General features: G+C 43.4%; 1 protein-coding gene across 4 annotated transcripts in view; it reads left to right on the top strand.

Moving 5' to 3' along the window:
• Window positions 1-15981, top strand: part of CADPS2 (calcium dependent secretion activator 2) — a 538020-nt gene that overhangs the window by 201755 nt on the left and 320284 nt on the right. For all 4 annotated transcript variants that reach the window (XM_066262196.1, XM_066262195.1, XM_066262194.1 and 1 more), the window contains exons 4-5: window positions 4404-4484; window positions 12166-12402. In XM_066262196.1, coding sequence (XP_066118293.1) covers window positions 4404-4484; window positions 12166-12402 — 318 coding nt within the window. The remainder of the gene's footprint in view (window positions 1-4403; window positions 4485-12165; window positions 12403-15981) is intronic.

Here is a 15981-nt window from a genome sequence, read left to right as displayed (position 1 = left end):
TTTTGAGAGGTTATCTTCTTGCTTTTTCTTTTCTCTCCCTCTTCTTGGTCGGTGACTCTGTACCCCGGGTTCTGCCCCTTTGGCACGCTCAGGTAGAGGTTTGCAGTTGATAAGTCTCTATGGCAATGTCATGTATTGTGCTTTATTCTCGTTGGGAGTCGAGGCTCATTAGCATTTATAGGCTCCGACAGTGAGAGAGTCCGTGTTCCTGGAGCCTTTCTCCTAGTCTTTCCTTCCTCAATTAGTAGCCTGATAGTCCAGGTATGGGGTTGCTGCTGCCTCTGCCTGGATAGTAAGAGGCTCAAATTGCTGGCAACTCCCCACTCTATTTCCACTCAGCACAGGGCTCTGGGTAAGGCTCAGTCAGTCAGAGCTGCTAGCATAATCAGGCGGGCTTTCCGCCCACTCGAAGACCTCTGGCTCTGCCACTCTATCCGGTAACACAAGCGGGCGCCCACTTCCGGGGCGCTTGGAGGAAACTCTCACTCACTGTCTGCAACCAGGATATCCGGCCAGCAGTCTTACGCTCTGAGTGAAACCCCCAACCGCAGGGAAAAGTTGCAGCGTTGGAATTGAGTCTCGCTCCGTCCCCGTGTGCGGCTTTTGCAAGGCGCTGGGGCGGCCCGAGATTCCGCTTTGGCCCACACAAAGGCCCCTGACTCTGCCCCTCTCTGCGATAACACGGGCGCGCACTGCCGAGGCACTCAGAGGAATCGCTCACTCCTTATCTGCGCGCGCAAACCAGGATATGAGGCCGGCCGTGGTTCCCTCTGAGTGAAACAGCCTCCAGCACGGAAAATCTCCACCGTTGGGATTAGTTCTCACTCCCTCCCGTGCGTGGCTTTCCCAGGGTGCTGGGGCTGCCCAGAGATTCTGCCCTCAGCCCACAGAAAGGCCTCTGACCCTGCCTCTCCGTGGGGCAACACGGGCTCCCACTTCCGCGGCTTAGGAAGAAATCTCTCTTCCACTAACTGCGCACCGACCAGGAGACCGGGTAAAATGGCCGCTCCGCTTGTCTTTCTTTGTTTGGGTTTGGCGCGAGTGTTAGCTTGTATTGCCCGGGTTGCCACAGGATCAGATTTTCCTCAGCTTGGATCTCTGAGCCACAGCCTGTTTCGGCCGTTTTTGCTGCGGGGGCCTGGATCTATTCACCCCCTTTGCCCGCCTCAGTTTCTATATTCACAGTTACCAGAGAAAGCCGCCCTGTTTAGGTTAGTGAGGAAGGCGGAGCATTTCTTACTCCCTATTTCCTTCGGGGTTTGGTTATATATTTAGCCAATTTTTCACTCAATCATACCTTTGGGTGTATTGCGAAGAATCTGGAAGCTCCAAGTATAGGTTTTTCTGTTTCTGGTTGAAGATCTTGTTGAGTTTTGGGGGAGATTTATCGGTATCGCTTCCTACTCCGCCATTACTCTGACGTCATCTCTCTAAAGTTGGTTTTTAAAATCAACTTGGGAACATAACTTTTTAGAAAGGTAACCACAGATCTTTCTTTTAAATAAACAAAAAGACATCCTCTTTGTGCTGAAGACAGAGTGATCTTTCTTTTCCAAAGCTCAGATCCGATCATGTTATTCACTTGCTTAAAACCATTTTTTTGTGGGGTGGGGGGAGCAGTGTCAGTATGACTTCATTATTTATTTGCTTGTGGTCTGACTTCCCACCCCTCCTCCGTGTCCCACTGCGGAAACGCTGTGTGACAGCTGCCAGGCTTCTTAGCTCCATGCGCTCCCTTCCTTTTCTTTATTATGATATCTTCCTACACAAGAGGTAAACCTTTGACTGCTCAGGGATCAAGGAACCCACTCCGTGCTCCCTAATGTGGCTGTGAAGAGTAGCTTATGAAGTGGCCCTCTCTCTCCAGGACCATCTCCCAAATCCTCCTTGTCCTAACCCCAAAGTATTTCATTTCCTGAACCATTGTCTCAAGTCTCAACTCCTGACTTTTGGTGCCTCTCACTGGACTCCCTTCTCTTCTTCTTTACTCTCCATGTATATTCCAATACCACCATCCTGGTGACCTGGCTTGCTCCTACTTCTCTTTCTCGTTTCAAGGTGGTTTTTAAAAGGTAACATGGCCAGTTTGTTCTTTAGCAGATGGATGAATTAATCAGTACTCCCCTGGGTGTTTAATGTACTCAGTACTAATTCAGTCTTTAGGTGAACCTTTGGGAAGGCATGGTTGTATTGTGTGGCACAGGCCTCCTCATGCTAGGAATGGGAGAGGGAAGGAGTGAGCTCAGAGATAAGTCTGCTGGTTCGAGTCTGCAGCCCCCAGTGCATTCCATAATGAGCAAGACTGTAGGTCTCCCTTAGTTTACTAGTTTTATAGTAAACTAATAAAGGTGGAATGAATGAATAGTTGGGGGAAAAAGAATCATGAGGAAAGTTAAAAGGAAGTTATACAAAAAGTTAAGGTCAGTTGCAAAGTGAAAGTCATTTTTCATGTAAATGGAAGATGAAAAGTGAGGATGATAGCCACTCCTCTTGCTTTCATCATGTTTAGAACAAGAATGGCATTCGAATATGGTGCCAGTCTGTGGAAGAATGGGAGGATTTCTTGGCAGTATTAGCTTGTTGGTACTAGAATGAGCCATACATGAAGACTTAAATGGTAGAAAGTTGTATCAATTATTCAAATAGTACTTATATAGCTTGGCACTAATACAAACGATATAAAAATGAAGGGACTATATTTTAAAAGAACAAAGAAAGATGTAAAACATCACCCAGGCTATCACAGTCCAGGAATGCATTCTAGGAATTTGAAAGAACAAAACAAGAAATGTTTCTCTCCAGAACTACTTAGGACTGACCTTGACAGAGACAGAAGGTTGGGCTAAATAAATGTAATGCCAGTTGAATTAACCTGAAGGAAATGAAGACATCTTGGTGTAAAGTTGTGTACAGGTTAGGTGAAGAATCACTCTGATTATAAACTGGGCTATTAACTCTAGAGCAGTGATGGGCAATCTTTTGAGCTTGGTGTGTCAAAATTTGTCAAAAAACCGAGCATAACTTGGGTGGTGTGTTACTTTGAGAAAAAAACCATGATTTTGCAATATTTATAGTTTAAATAACAAAAATGTATAATTATAATATATAACTATTTTTAATAAACCAAAAACTAATTATTTAACTTACTTGCTTAGTGACTTCTTTGTTCATCTGTCAGTCGGTTTCTTTTGTTGGTCTTGATATTATTTAACTTGTGTGAACTAAGATAAGTGAGGGGGAGGGGGAATTCTTTAACTAGCCTTCCTATTAGTAACTTTTTTGTTGCTGGATTTCATTGACTAAATCTTCAATTGAAAGTTGGTATTTTGTACACTTCAAGGCCAAGCAAGCGCTACTAACTTCATCTGTCAATCTGTTTCTTTTGTTAGTTTTGATATTATTTAACGCTGAGAATAAGGTCTCACAAAAGTATGTAGAGGGAAAAATTGTGAGTAAAGCCATTGCTATATTTTTCAGGGTGCTAAAAGTGTCTGGTAATCGGTTGCAGGCACTCCAAATTTCCTGTTCGTAGTGGCACTCCTCTTGATTCTCCAAGCGGCACCTTTCCGATTCTCAAGCTTTGACCTCAAGTTGACAAACACCTGAGCCCAGATGCTGTCTTGAAATTCTGCAAGTTGCATCTTATGTACATTAAGATGGCTGCCACTATTTCTAATGGTGGGAAACGGCACCCATAGTACAGGCCCTCACTTCTCCCAGCCTCCCCCTCACTTATCTCAGTAATGATGGTCAATTAGAAGTCCAGGACACCCCAGAACAGTAGATTGGATGATGGTTGCTGGGTTATGTGGTTGCTGGTAATGTCGATCACAAGGCACCCAGAGATGCATCCCCCGTGGCATTCCACTGCTCCCTGCTGCACCAACCGGAAGTGAGGTCAAAGATCCCCTAACGGCCTAACCGGAAGTCCCAGAACTAGACACTCTGTGCCGGAGTTCTGTTGTTGTGGCCTACAGACCTTGGGCAGAGAGTGTCCACACTACAGCAAATGTTTTATTCTCGGCTCCTGCACTTGGCTGTGCAGGAACCGAGGATGAAATGTCCTTCTTTGCATGCGGCCCCATACTTCCCTGGTATGTGGCCGCATGCAGCCGCATGTCGTCGAAAATGGCTACATGTGTCAGTGCCAACACGTGTGTCATAGGGTCGCCATCACGGCCTTAGAGCTTCATTAACTCTTTTTATGAAGAAAAACACAGTGAGAAGTGTCCAAGAGCTTTAACTGGACTGCCAATCTAACTAAATTGTCTTCTCTCTTCTCAATAGATAGCTGAAAAATTTTGTTTTAAAAAGTTTGAAGTCGTTTAGTTGTTGCTTTAATCTGTAGGTCACTGTAATTGTCATCACACGTGTCATTTCTGTTTTTTTGTTTTGTTTTGAAGTTGGATAACGCCGATGAACAAGCAGCCCAGATCAGGAGAGAACTTGACGGTCGATTGCAATTGGCAGAGAAAATGGCAAAGGTAAATCAACAACTTTGACATGCCGTGCGCCATTTCCCTATTTTACTTGAGTTCTGCGAGCCGGAAGAGTTTGTGTAGATCAACTGAGCTTACTTGTCTTGTTTTTCCTCACCATGCATAACTCTTAAGCCCAAATATCTAAATGGATGCATGTTATTTAAATGGAGCCTGTTCTCTATTTTACCAGTCCATCCCTCTACATGAGAGGTTTAAATTCAATAACTTCTGCAGATTAACACAATGCCTGGATTTCTCAAACTGACAGATTTGCAAGCATTTTAATACTGCACTAAACATTACATAATTAGGGAGAAAAATCTTCTGTGAAGTTCTATAATATAGCTTGGCACACAGTAGTGTCTACTACTTGACTAAATGACTGAGTGGATGGAAAACAGAATTTGAAGTTTCTAGCACGGAGTCTGGCAGCAGAGTGTGTCCAATCGATATCATAGTTACTTGATTTGTGCAGTCGCTGTGTTTCTAAGGACACACATCGATTTCAGACAAAGGCTATGAGTTTCTTTTTAATATTTAAGATGCGTTAGAGGGAATGGAACTTCAATGTCTAAATTATTCTTTAGTAAATGGGTACATTAATTTACTTCAGTGGTTCAAAATACTTAGTCCGTCACAATGGTCTTGAGGTTATAATGCTGTTGCTTGTTATAGAATACATCCCCCCCCCTTCCCTTCCGCTAAGCAAAACCATTGAATATTTGATGGGTAGATTCTCTCCCTCCTTTTCTGCCTCTCTGCAGAATTCATTCTACTTAGAGATTTTTTTTTTTTTTTTGTATTTTTCTGAAGCTAGAAATGGGGAGAGACAGTCAGACAGACTCCCGCATGCGCCCAACCGGGATCCACCTGGCACGCCCACCAGGGGCTACGCTCTGCCCACCAGGGGGCGATGCTCTGCCCCTCCGGGGCGTCACTCTGCCGTGACCAGAGCCACTCTAGCGCCTGGGGCAGAGGCCAAGGAGCCATCCCCAGCGCCCGGGCCATCTTTGCTCCAATGGAGCCTTGGCTGTGGGAGGGGAAGAGAGAGACAGAGAGGAAGGAGGGGGGGAGTGGGGGAGAAGCAAATGGGCGCTTCTCCTATGTGCCCTGGCCAGGAATCGAACCCGGTTCCCCCACACGCCAGGCCAACGCTCTACCACTGAGCCTACCAGCCAGGGCCAAGAGATTTTTATTCATTTAAAAAAATAGGTACAATATGTATGTACACAGTAAAGTACATGGTAAATCTTTAGTTTACAGCTTGATATATGTGTGTATACCCTATATAACCACCTCCCAAGTCAAGAGATCAAAGTTTTTTTTTGTTGTTGTTGTTGTTGTTTTTTTGTATTTTTCTGAAGCTAGAAACGGGGAGAGACAGTCAGACAGACTCCCGCATGCGCCCGACCGGGATCCACCCAGCACGCCCACCAGGGGGCAACGCTCTGCCCACCAGGGGGCGATGCTCTGCCCCTCCGGGGCATCGCTCTGTTGCGACCAGAGCCACTCTAGTTCCTGGGGCAGTGGCCAAGGAGCCATCCCCAGCGCCCGGGCCATCTTTGCTCCAATGGAGCCTCGGCTGCGGGAGGGGAAGAGAGAGACAGAGAGGAAGGAGGGGGGGAGGGGAGGAGAAGCAGATGGGCGCTTCTCCTGTGTGCCCTTGCCGGGAATCGAACCCGGGACCTCTGCTCGCCAGGCCAACGCTCTACCACTGAGCCAACCGGCCAGGGCGAGATCGAAGTTTTTTTTAACATTTGAGAAGACATACTGATTTGGTTAACAATTGCATTTTTGTTCTTTTGCAAAGAAAATCTGAATTTATGAATGTATACATTTTAAGAAAACTCCTTGTTTATCTGTGTCTGTTCAATAACAGAGTAGAGAAACAGTTGAAAAATAGAAAAAATGGAGAGACGATGGGTAATAGAGATGACAGCATGTTGTGAGAACCAAGTCAGAGATGTACTGGGTAGGCAAAAGTAGGTTTACAGTTGTGAGTATGTGAACGTTTATTCGCTACTATAATAATCATAACCTGCATGTCTTTTCCCATACGAACCAGTGTAAACCTCCTTTGACCTACTGTTGTGTAGGAAACAATCTCTAGATGAGAGAAGTTATAAGATGATATGAAGTGGGGGCTGAAGAGTTACATTCACAGCAAGGGCGGTGTTAGGCAGGACAGTTGCCACATTACCATCCTCTAGAGCAGGGGTCCCCAAACTACGGCCCGCGGGCCACATGCGGCCCCCTGAGGCCATTTATCCGGCCTCCGCTGCACTTCTGGAAGGGGCACCTCTTTCATTGGTGGTCAGTGAGAGGAGCATAGTTCCCATTGAAATACTGATCAGTTGGTTAATTTAAATTTATTTGTTCTTTATTTTAAATATTGTATTTGTTCCCGTTTTGGTTTTTTTTACTCTAAAATAAGATATGTGCAGTGTGCATAGGGATTTGTTCATAGTTTTTTTTATAGTCTGGCCCTCCAACGGTCTGAGGGACAGTGAACTGGCCCCCTGTGTAAAAAGTTTGGGGACCCCTGCTCTAGAGTTCTAGAGCCACCACATAATTCTGGAGAATCGAGTGTGGACCTCACAGTGTAAATATCCAGAAGCTTGAGGCTTTTGAAAGCTTTTGAGAGAAAAGCACTTTAACTGCAACCCTAACCTAAATTGTCAGCTAGCTGGAAGGGCATTCGCTTTTCTTAAAGACCTGAGGTTGAGAGAGCAGAGCGTCCAAGGGGGGCGGTGCCAGGCAGCATGGGGCAGAGCTCTGGGCCTGCACTCAGCATTTGTGCACTGCCTGCTTGTATGTAGATTGGACCAGAGACTGTGCACGTTGTCATAAATTGGACTTGCTTCTCCAGGGGCCAGGCTGAGTATCTGATGCTTTAGAGTAAAGCTTGGATAATTTTCTAGATTAAGGGAACAGAAGAGAGAGCCTCGAATATGTTCTCACGTGCATATTTGCAGAGGGGGTGTGCTGATAACCTCTGGAGTGGAGGAGAGGGGTCCGGGACGCACATGCAGAGACTTCCTGTTTGAGGGAACCCTGGTGGTTTGATCAGAAATGTGACAAAGAAGAAAATGTGCAGAAGGAAATGAAGCCAATGGGATCGGAAGGGAAAAAGTCACCAAAAATAGATGACTTTTGTTGAACAGACTGTTGACATAGCAGATAGAGTATGTTTAATTGTTTTCTACTTTAATTTCACCAAACTTAAGCCATCTGCATAAACTATTTATAAGGCTAATTATAATTTACTGACCTTGTTGGATTAGATCTCTCCACTAATCCTATTAACCCGCAAAGGCAGATGAGATAATGAATTTATTTCCCAGACAGAGAGATCTAGGTATAGGGAAGACGAGTGACTTCACCCAGATTCCATAACAAGTAGTGGTGGGGGCAGAACCCATGCCCTTGTCTTTGGCTCCGGAGTCTGGCACCTCTCTTAGACGCTGCTGCCTCTTCGGTCTGATAAATCAGAAGTGTATTAACAGTTAGTAGTTGGCAGTCAGTAGCACCTCCTGCCACACTAACAACAACATAATATAATAAAACCACAGGGCAGAAATCTCTGTTCCAAGGGATAGAAATACTGACTTAAATATTTCAGCCAAGGCATAATTAGGAAGTAGTAGGAAAAAATGTAGACAGGGCCAGAAAGACCTATGGTCAAACCCATCATTATTGTTTCCTATATAAATGCATTAGACAAGTTATTTAACCTTTCAGAGACTGAATTTTGGGGCCAGAATATTTATCGAACATCTCCTAAAATAAATAGCCAGGCACTGTGTTAAGCACTTGGGATGCCTGCAGACAATAGAGTTGTCTTGAGATAAAATCAGCCAAAAGTATTTCTGCCATGCCCTGGGGACCTCACATTGTATTTGGCAGAGCCCTCAATAAGCAGCAAACATGCCAGGTGACTGAACTCCAGAAAGTGATCCTTTGCTCTTTAGAAAATACAACAGAGAGGAGGGCGGTTACAATTTTCACACAAGTGGTCAGGGTAGGCCAGTTCTGGATAGTGCTTTATCTCTAGTTCCTCAGTCCAGAAATGTGAATTATCTCTGAGTCCTTTCTTGTTTTCATACCTCATGCCAAATTTATTAGGAAATCAGTTGCATCTGTGTTCAAAATATTTCCGGAATTTAACAGTGGCCACTATTTCTCACCTACTACCCCGGTCCAGTCACCATTGTGTCTACCTGGACAGTCATTCTGTCCTTTTGCCTAGGCTCCTAGCTTCCCCCCTCTGCCCTTGTCAGCCAGGCAGCCAGTGAGTCTCTGTGCAAAAGCTTCTTCCCATATCACTGAGAGTCAAATAATAACAAGCCCTGCAAGCCCTGCGTGGTCTGGCGTTCACTACTTCTCTGACTTCGTGGCTCAGTAAGCTCTCACTTTGGCTCAGTCCACGCCAGCTGTGCCAGCCCCCTTGGGCTTCCTGCACGGGGTCTCTGTCCTCGTTACTTCCCCTCCTGCTATCATTTCTCCCTGACTTTCACATGCTTGTGCTCCCTATATCAATCAGAGTTCTCCAGAGAGACAGAACCCATATAGATACATGATCTTCTATTGATTCTCTTTCTCTGGGCGTAGATATACAGAAATAACTTTATGTGTATATATTACACACACAGTACATACATATATACATGTGGATATGTGTGTGTGTTTTGTCTATAGAACTATGTATGTAGAGAGGAACAGTAATTGATTGATTGACTTGATTTATTGGAATTGGATCGTGTGGTTGTAGGGGCTGTCAAGTCCAAAATCTCTGTAGGGCTAGGTGCTAGGCCGGAAATTCAGGTAAGAGCTGATGTTACAGTCTTGAGTTCAGAATCTGCAGGGCAGGCCAGCAGCCAGGAAACTTGGGTGAGCCTTCAGTGTTACAGCCGTGGCGCTGCACCGCTGCTCTCGCAGAAGTCTCAGTCCTTGCTCTTCAGGCGTTCCACTGACAGGATGAGGCCCACCCGCAAATTGGAGGGCAATCTGATTTACTCAGAGTCGACTGATGGTAAAGGCTAATCATAGCTGCAGAATATCTTCACAGCAACATCTAGATTAGAGGTTAACTAAACAACTACGCACCATAGTATAGCCACGGTGACAAATAAAATTAATCATCTTACTCCTTCATCTGCTCTTCGGCTCAAGGTCATCTCCACATGGAGACCTTCCCTGACCACCCTGTTTGCCTGTGCAGCAACTTTCCACTCCATGTCCCCATCTGGACCCACTCTCCACAGCACAAATCTCTTTCTCTTTCTTTTTTTTTTTTTCTTTTTGTGACAGAGACAGAGACACAGATAGGGACAGACAGGAAGGGAGAGCGATAAGCATCAATTCTTCATTGTGGCACCTTAATTTCTCACTGATTGCTTTCTCATATGTGCCTTGACCAGGGGGGCTACAGCAGACCAAGTGACCCCTTGCTCAAGCCAGCGACCTTGGACTCAAACTGGTGAGCCTTGCTCAAACCAGAAGAGCCCACGCTCAAGCTGGCAACCTTGGGGTTTCAAACCTGAGTCCTCCACGTCCCAGTCCAACACTATCCATTGTGCCACCGCCTGGTCAGACACGAATCACTTTCTACCTTCTGAAATGATGTTCTTGTTCATATGTTTCTAACGGTAAAGTTTCGGATGCTTTTTATGACACCATGTAAAGTTTGTCCACAAATATAAAAATCTGTTCCGATAGCTTATTTTGCCTTTTTTTTTTTTTTGTATTTTTCTGAAGTGAGAAGCTGGGAGGCAGACAGACAGACTCCCACATGTGCCAACCAGGATCTTCCTGGCATGCCCATTAGGGGGCGATGCTCTGCCCATCTAGACCATTGCTCCGATGCAACTAAAGTCATTCTAGCGCCTGAGGCGGAGGCCATAGAGCCATCCTCAGTGTCCAGGCCAATTTTGCTCCAGTGGAGCCTTGGCTGCAGGAAGGGAAGAGAGAGACAGAGAGAAAGGAGAGGGGAAAGGATGGAGAAGCAGATGGGTGCTTTTCCTGTGTGCCCTGACTGGGAATCGAACCCGGAACTTACACACATTGGGCCGATGCTCTACCACTGAGCCAATATTTTGCCTTTTTTTTCTGATGCATATACTGAAAATTCATCCCACAGCATTATTTTTTTCCAAAGGAACTCAAGGTACTCTGTAACTGAGTGCTGATTTGTGTTTCCCATTGAAGCAAACTTCTGCTTTTGGAATGTTCCTTAAAACTATAGAGGAATGTAAAGAAGATACTTAATCTTCCTTGGGAAAGTTAATTATGAATATAGGTATTTAATCACTCGTTGATGATGAATATGCAGTTTTAATATTGATTACATGTAAATTACTTTAAGAGAAATATGTGAGGGTTGTATGGGGGGTGGAGGGACACAGAACAGGTGGCCTGAGACTCTGGGACCGATTTGAGAAGAGTGCCAGATGTTTTTTCCGTCCCGAGAATGCACAGGTGCTGGTGAGTCAGGGACTAGCAGCAGGTTGATGAGCACAGGCTGGACGCAGTCCAGTCCTGCGGGGGTGCGGATCTCAGGTTATGTTTTGAATGATACCAGAGGAAACAACAATGAAGGCATGAGTTTTCTGGAGCTTTCCACAGTCATTTGAAAGATGGCTGCCTAGGTCTCCTCCCCAGCCAGGTGTGTATGGCAGTTGTTATGTGGCATTGCACTTGACATTCGAAAGCTCTACACCCTCCTACTTTAAGAGAGTAGAGCCAAGTGCCAGGTGGTCAGAGATTAAAGACAGACTAGAGTGTAAGGAAGCCTCCTTTGCTGTTTGTGGGAATATGAATGTATGTAGTCTTCTCTAAGGGTAATTTGCCAATCTTAATATCAACATAAATACCATTTGAACTGTGCTTTTTATTGAGTGGAATAAACAGAAATCGGACTACAGAGATAGAAGGAGGGAATGGCAATGCTCAAATCATCTGGAAAAAATAGTCTTTGAAATTAGTGTTGTTACTTTCTTTGTTACTTCAAGCTTTTATCATAAATTGGCTTTTTGCTTTAAACTTAATTTTTTCTAAATCTTGACTAAATATCCGAATTTATGGCCATAAGGGATCTTGACACATCTGTGTTACATGAAAATTAATTAGTTTTAGAAACATGACTATATTGCTATTTAATATTATGGGGTTTTTTTTACATTTGAATGGTTATTTATAAAAAACATACCCTCCAAACAATGCATATCTGTGCTAAGAAAAAAAAGATATTGTTAAAATAGTTGTTTCCTGAAAGGCAAAGCAGTATATAATGAATATTGTTCTTGTGGGCCAGGTACCACAAACATTTCAAAGCTACAGTGGCTAATGAAGGTTCACGTGCACACCAAAACTTCCTACATGCATGTTTTCAGAGTTTGTTTATCCCTTAGGCAAATAAGTACCTTATCAAAAATAAAGTTAATGTATAATGTACATAATGTTATTCATATTGTTGTACCATAATGATTCTCAATAGAGTACATAACATATACCTTTAGATATAATCAAAATCAGCTAAGCCCAAGGCTTTTAAAGCCTGGAGACTAAAGTAGATACATTGTATCTAGTGCCACAATTTCTAAGACTCAATATATACAAAATATGTGTTATGACAAACTGGAACTATGACTTATATAACACTGTTACTTTAAAAATTATTTTCAAGGAAAGGAAATTCCCCAAATTTATAGCGAAAGAAATGGAGAATATGTACATAGAGGAGCTGCGGTCTTCAGTGAACTTGCTAATGGCCAACTTGGAAAGTCTTCCAGTTTCGAAAGGTGGTCCAGAATTTAAACTGCAAAAATTAAAGCGTTCTCAGAATTCTGCATTTTTGGACATAGGCGACGAGAATGAGATTCAGCTGTCCAAGTCTGACGTGGTGCTGTCATTCACCTTAGAGGTAAGTGGCTTTATCTCATGCTTGCCTCTGATGGGCATAAATGAGGCTGCAAATATTCTTTCCCTGACCCACAGTGGTGACATTTCAAATTTAAAACAGTGTAGTGTGTCTTGAAGCAGATAAATTATTTGTCATTTGCAAGGCAGTCAGGTTGTGAATGCAAAGAAATGTAGACTGTCTTTTCAACATAATGGCAGTATGAGGATGAAATAATAAAATAACAAAAGTTTTGAGGCAAGTCTTTGTGTCAGTTTAGACTAGTGTAAGTTGATTGGTAGAGGAAGCACCCAAACATGGTTGGGTGGAAATGGGATTTAAACATGTAACTGCATTCTCTCTAATTTGGGAGCTCCATTCAAGCTTTTAGTTAGCCTTTTTTTTTGAAATCTCTTTTCCCTATGAGATCATCTTTCTAGACTCAAAACGCATAAACCAGCCGTTCTGCACAGTGTCGGCACATATATATATAGGTGATAAGTAAAGAATTCTTCCTTTCTAGGATGTCCGGTTTCCTTATAGGGATAATAAATATTACAGAGAACTGAAATAAATGTCATGCCTTTAAATGGTGTTCTGTAAGCCTTCCCTTTCATCTGTTTCACACAAATCACTGGAAACCAGATATTGATACTGTTACTACAGCAACCTGTCTTCATGATTACATCTCTTTGCTAATCTCTCTATATGGGCTAATCCACATTTATGTCTATGGGTTTATATACAATACTCATACACCCTAGCAGTATCAAGCTGAATGAAATGTGAGTCTCTCAAAACATTAGAGCTTTTTTAGCTCCTTCCTGGCATTGTTATATTCTCTCTGCTGGTTCCCACTGCTGTTGTTTGAGTTTGCTGATTGACAGAGAAAAAGTACCTTGGAATTTTAGGAGGTACAGTTGAAGTTCTTTGTTGAAATCTTTCTACACTTGGCTTGCTTAGTTTATGAAGAAAAGCAAATCCCTGCTCCCCCCCTACACACACACACACTTTTTTTTTTCTCCACTTACTCATTCCTAAGATAAATTTAAGTTTGGGAAGAAAACAGCGGCCTCTCACTTTCTTAACTTCCAGCTAATGATGTCTTTGTCAGTTAATAGGCTAAATTTGGTGTTCGAGTAGAAATAGGTTTTCTTCCGACTCGGGACACAGTTCTGGGATTACTTTGCCAAATGGCTTTGCTACCTACTAGAGCTACCTACTAGATTTCCTCTCAATGCCTTTGTTTTTCTTTTTAAGGGAGAGAGAGAGACAGACAGACAGGAAGGGAGAGAGATGAGAAGCATCAACTCGTGCTGCAGCACCTTAGTTCGTTGATTGCTTTCTCATATATGCCTTGATGGGAAGGGGTGGTTCCAGCAGAGCCAGTGACCCCTTGCTCAAATCAAGCCAGTCACCTTGGGGTTTCACACTTGGGTCCTCAGCATCCCAGGTCAACACTGTATCTACTGCACCACTGCTCAGGTTCAATCTTTCAGCCTCTTAACCTAAGGATCTTTGCTTTGAAATTACGTTGTATCTTACACGCTGGAATTTCCTTATCACTCCTGCCTGGGGTTTCCTAATGAGTAAAATGTAAAGTGCCAAGCCCCTCCCCCTTTTTAAGGTTTTTGTATGAAACAGTCAATTATTAAATGACAGTATAAATTTTTCTATAAGGGTTTGATATTTAAGTTCACTAATGATAAAAAAAATTTGTTAAAACAAATGATATTTGTAATGATTGTCATTACCTCTATAAGCATTGAGAACTGAAAACAGTTGAAAACATTTTCTCTTTTCTCTGTTTAAAAATCTCAAATAAGCGTAAATAATTACTTTCTCGTGAATTCTTTTTTCTCTTTTGTAAACAAAATTAGGCTGGCGAGTTAGTGCTTAAGTGAAACTATAAATTGTTATTCTGAGCTTTATTGCCAGTGTGTTAAATGGGGCTTGTTCGGCTAACAATAAAGTGGGCTTAGGGAAATACAAGTTAAAACTTCATTTTGCATGGTACTAGAAGCTTGTGTATTTATAAAATCATTTTGGTGTTCTTTATTGCCATTTTTCTATCCCATAGGAAATAGATATTTTCCTAGCCTAGCACAATACAGATCTATTTTTTGGTGCCCACGGTATTTGTGTGTGTGTGTGTGTGTGTGTGTGTGTGTGTTTCTGTTTTTCTGAAGTGAGAAGTTGGGATGCAGAGAGACAGACTCCCGCATGCGCCCGACCGGGATCCACCCGGCATGCCCACTAGGGGACAATGCTCTGCCCATCTGGGGCGTTCTTCTGTTGCAACTGGAGCCATTCTAGTGCCTGAAGCGGAGGCCATGAAGCCATCCTCAGTGCCTGGGCCAACTTTGCTCCAATGGAGCCTTGGCTTTAGGAGGGGAAGAGAGAGATAGAGAGAAAGGAGAGGGGGAAGGGTAGAGAAACAGATGAGCACTTCCCCTGTGTGCCCTGGCCGGGAATCGAACCCAAGACTTCCACATGCTGGGTCGACACTCTTCTGCTGAGCCAACTGGCCAGGGCTGGTACCCACAGTATTTTAAGTGGAAGTTCCATGTTCAGTAATAAACTGAAACCACAGGAGGAGGAGACTACACAGTGCTTATCTGTAGAACTTCTGCAAGAGCAGAGTAGTAACCCCTCGCCCCAGGGCCTGTGCTCTCAGCCTCCCTGCACTGAATAATTAGCCCATTCCCCAGACTTTGCTCCTCAGTTCCCAGATATGGCCCAAGAAACTCCGCAAGGCAAGCAGTGAATCTATTTTAAGGACCTCACATACCATCCGTCAAGCTTAGAGTTGGCCATGTGAGAAGACAGTCCTATTTAAGAATGCAAGTCCAAGTCTAAGGAATAAGTGCAGGTTTGAAGAACTGTTGAACTTTTTATTTTTATTCCTTGTATTGTTACCCACTTACCCCTTCTCCCACCACACTGTGTTCCCTTACCTAGCTTAATTTTTTGTCACAGCTGTTACTGCCTGACATATTCAAATATTTCCTGTGTTTATCATTCCTTATCTGATTTTTTCTACTTAGGATATAATAAGTTGCAGGAGGACAAGGTCTTTTTCATTTGTTTCTCTTTTTTTGGGGGGGTTTGTTTCTTGAGGTGTCCCAAGAGCCTAGAACAGTGCCTTCCTGCACGCAGTTATTGACATGACGTTTATTGAGTTAGGAACTTTGATAGTATCAAAAAGCATCAGCCTTACAGCATTATGTTACCTGTAATGCTCTTCATTCACGAAGCCGTCTGAGGGAACAATAAAGCAAGAGATACTCTCACCCACAGAGAAGTAAGCCATACAACAGTGTGGTAAAATTAAATATTCAAGCCTGACCTGTGGTGGCACAGTGGAGAGGGCATCGATCCGGAACGCTGAGGTTGCAGGTTTGAAACCCTGGGCTTGCCCGGTCAAGGCACTTATGAGAAGCAAACAATGAGCAGTTAAAGTGAAGCAACTATGAGCTGCTACTTTTCACTCCCCTCTATAAAATCAATAAATAAAAATCATTTAAAAAATTAAAAAATATATATTTAAGTAAGGCTAAGAAAGCAGACATTCACCTATGAAGCTGTGAGTCCGGATGTTAT

Source organism: Saccopteryx bilineata, chromosome 2 (genome assembly GCF_036850765.1).
Source record: "Saccopteryx bilineata isolate mSacBil1 chromosome 2, mSacBil1_pri_phased_curated, whole genome shotgun sequence".
Lineage (NCBI taxonomy): Eukaryota > Metazoa > Chordata > Mammalia > Chiroptera > Emballonuridae > Saccopteryx > Saccopteryx bilineata.
The sequence above is the reverse complement of the archived record's forward strand: the minus strand, read 5'-3'. Positions and strand labels throughout refer to the sequence as shown.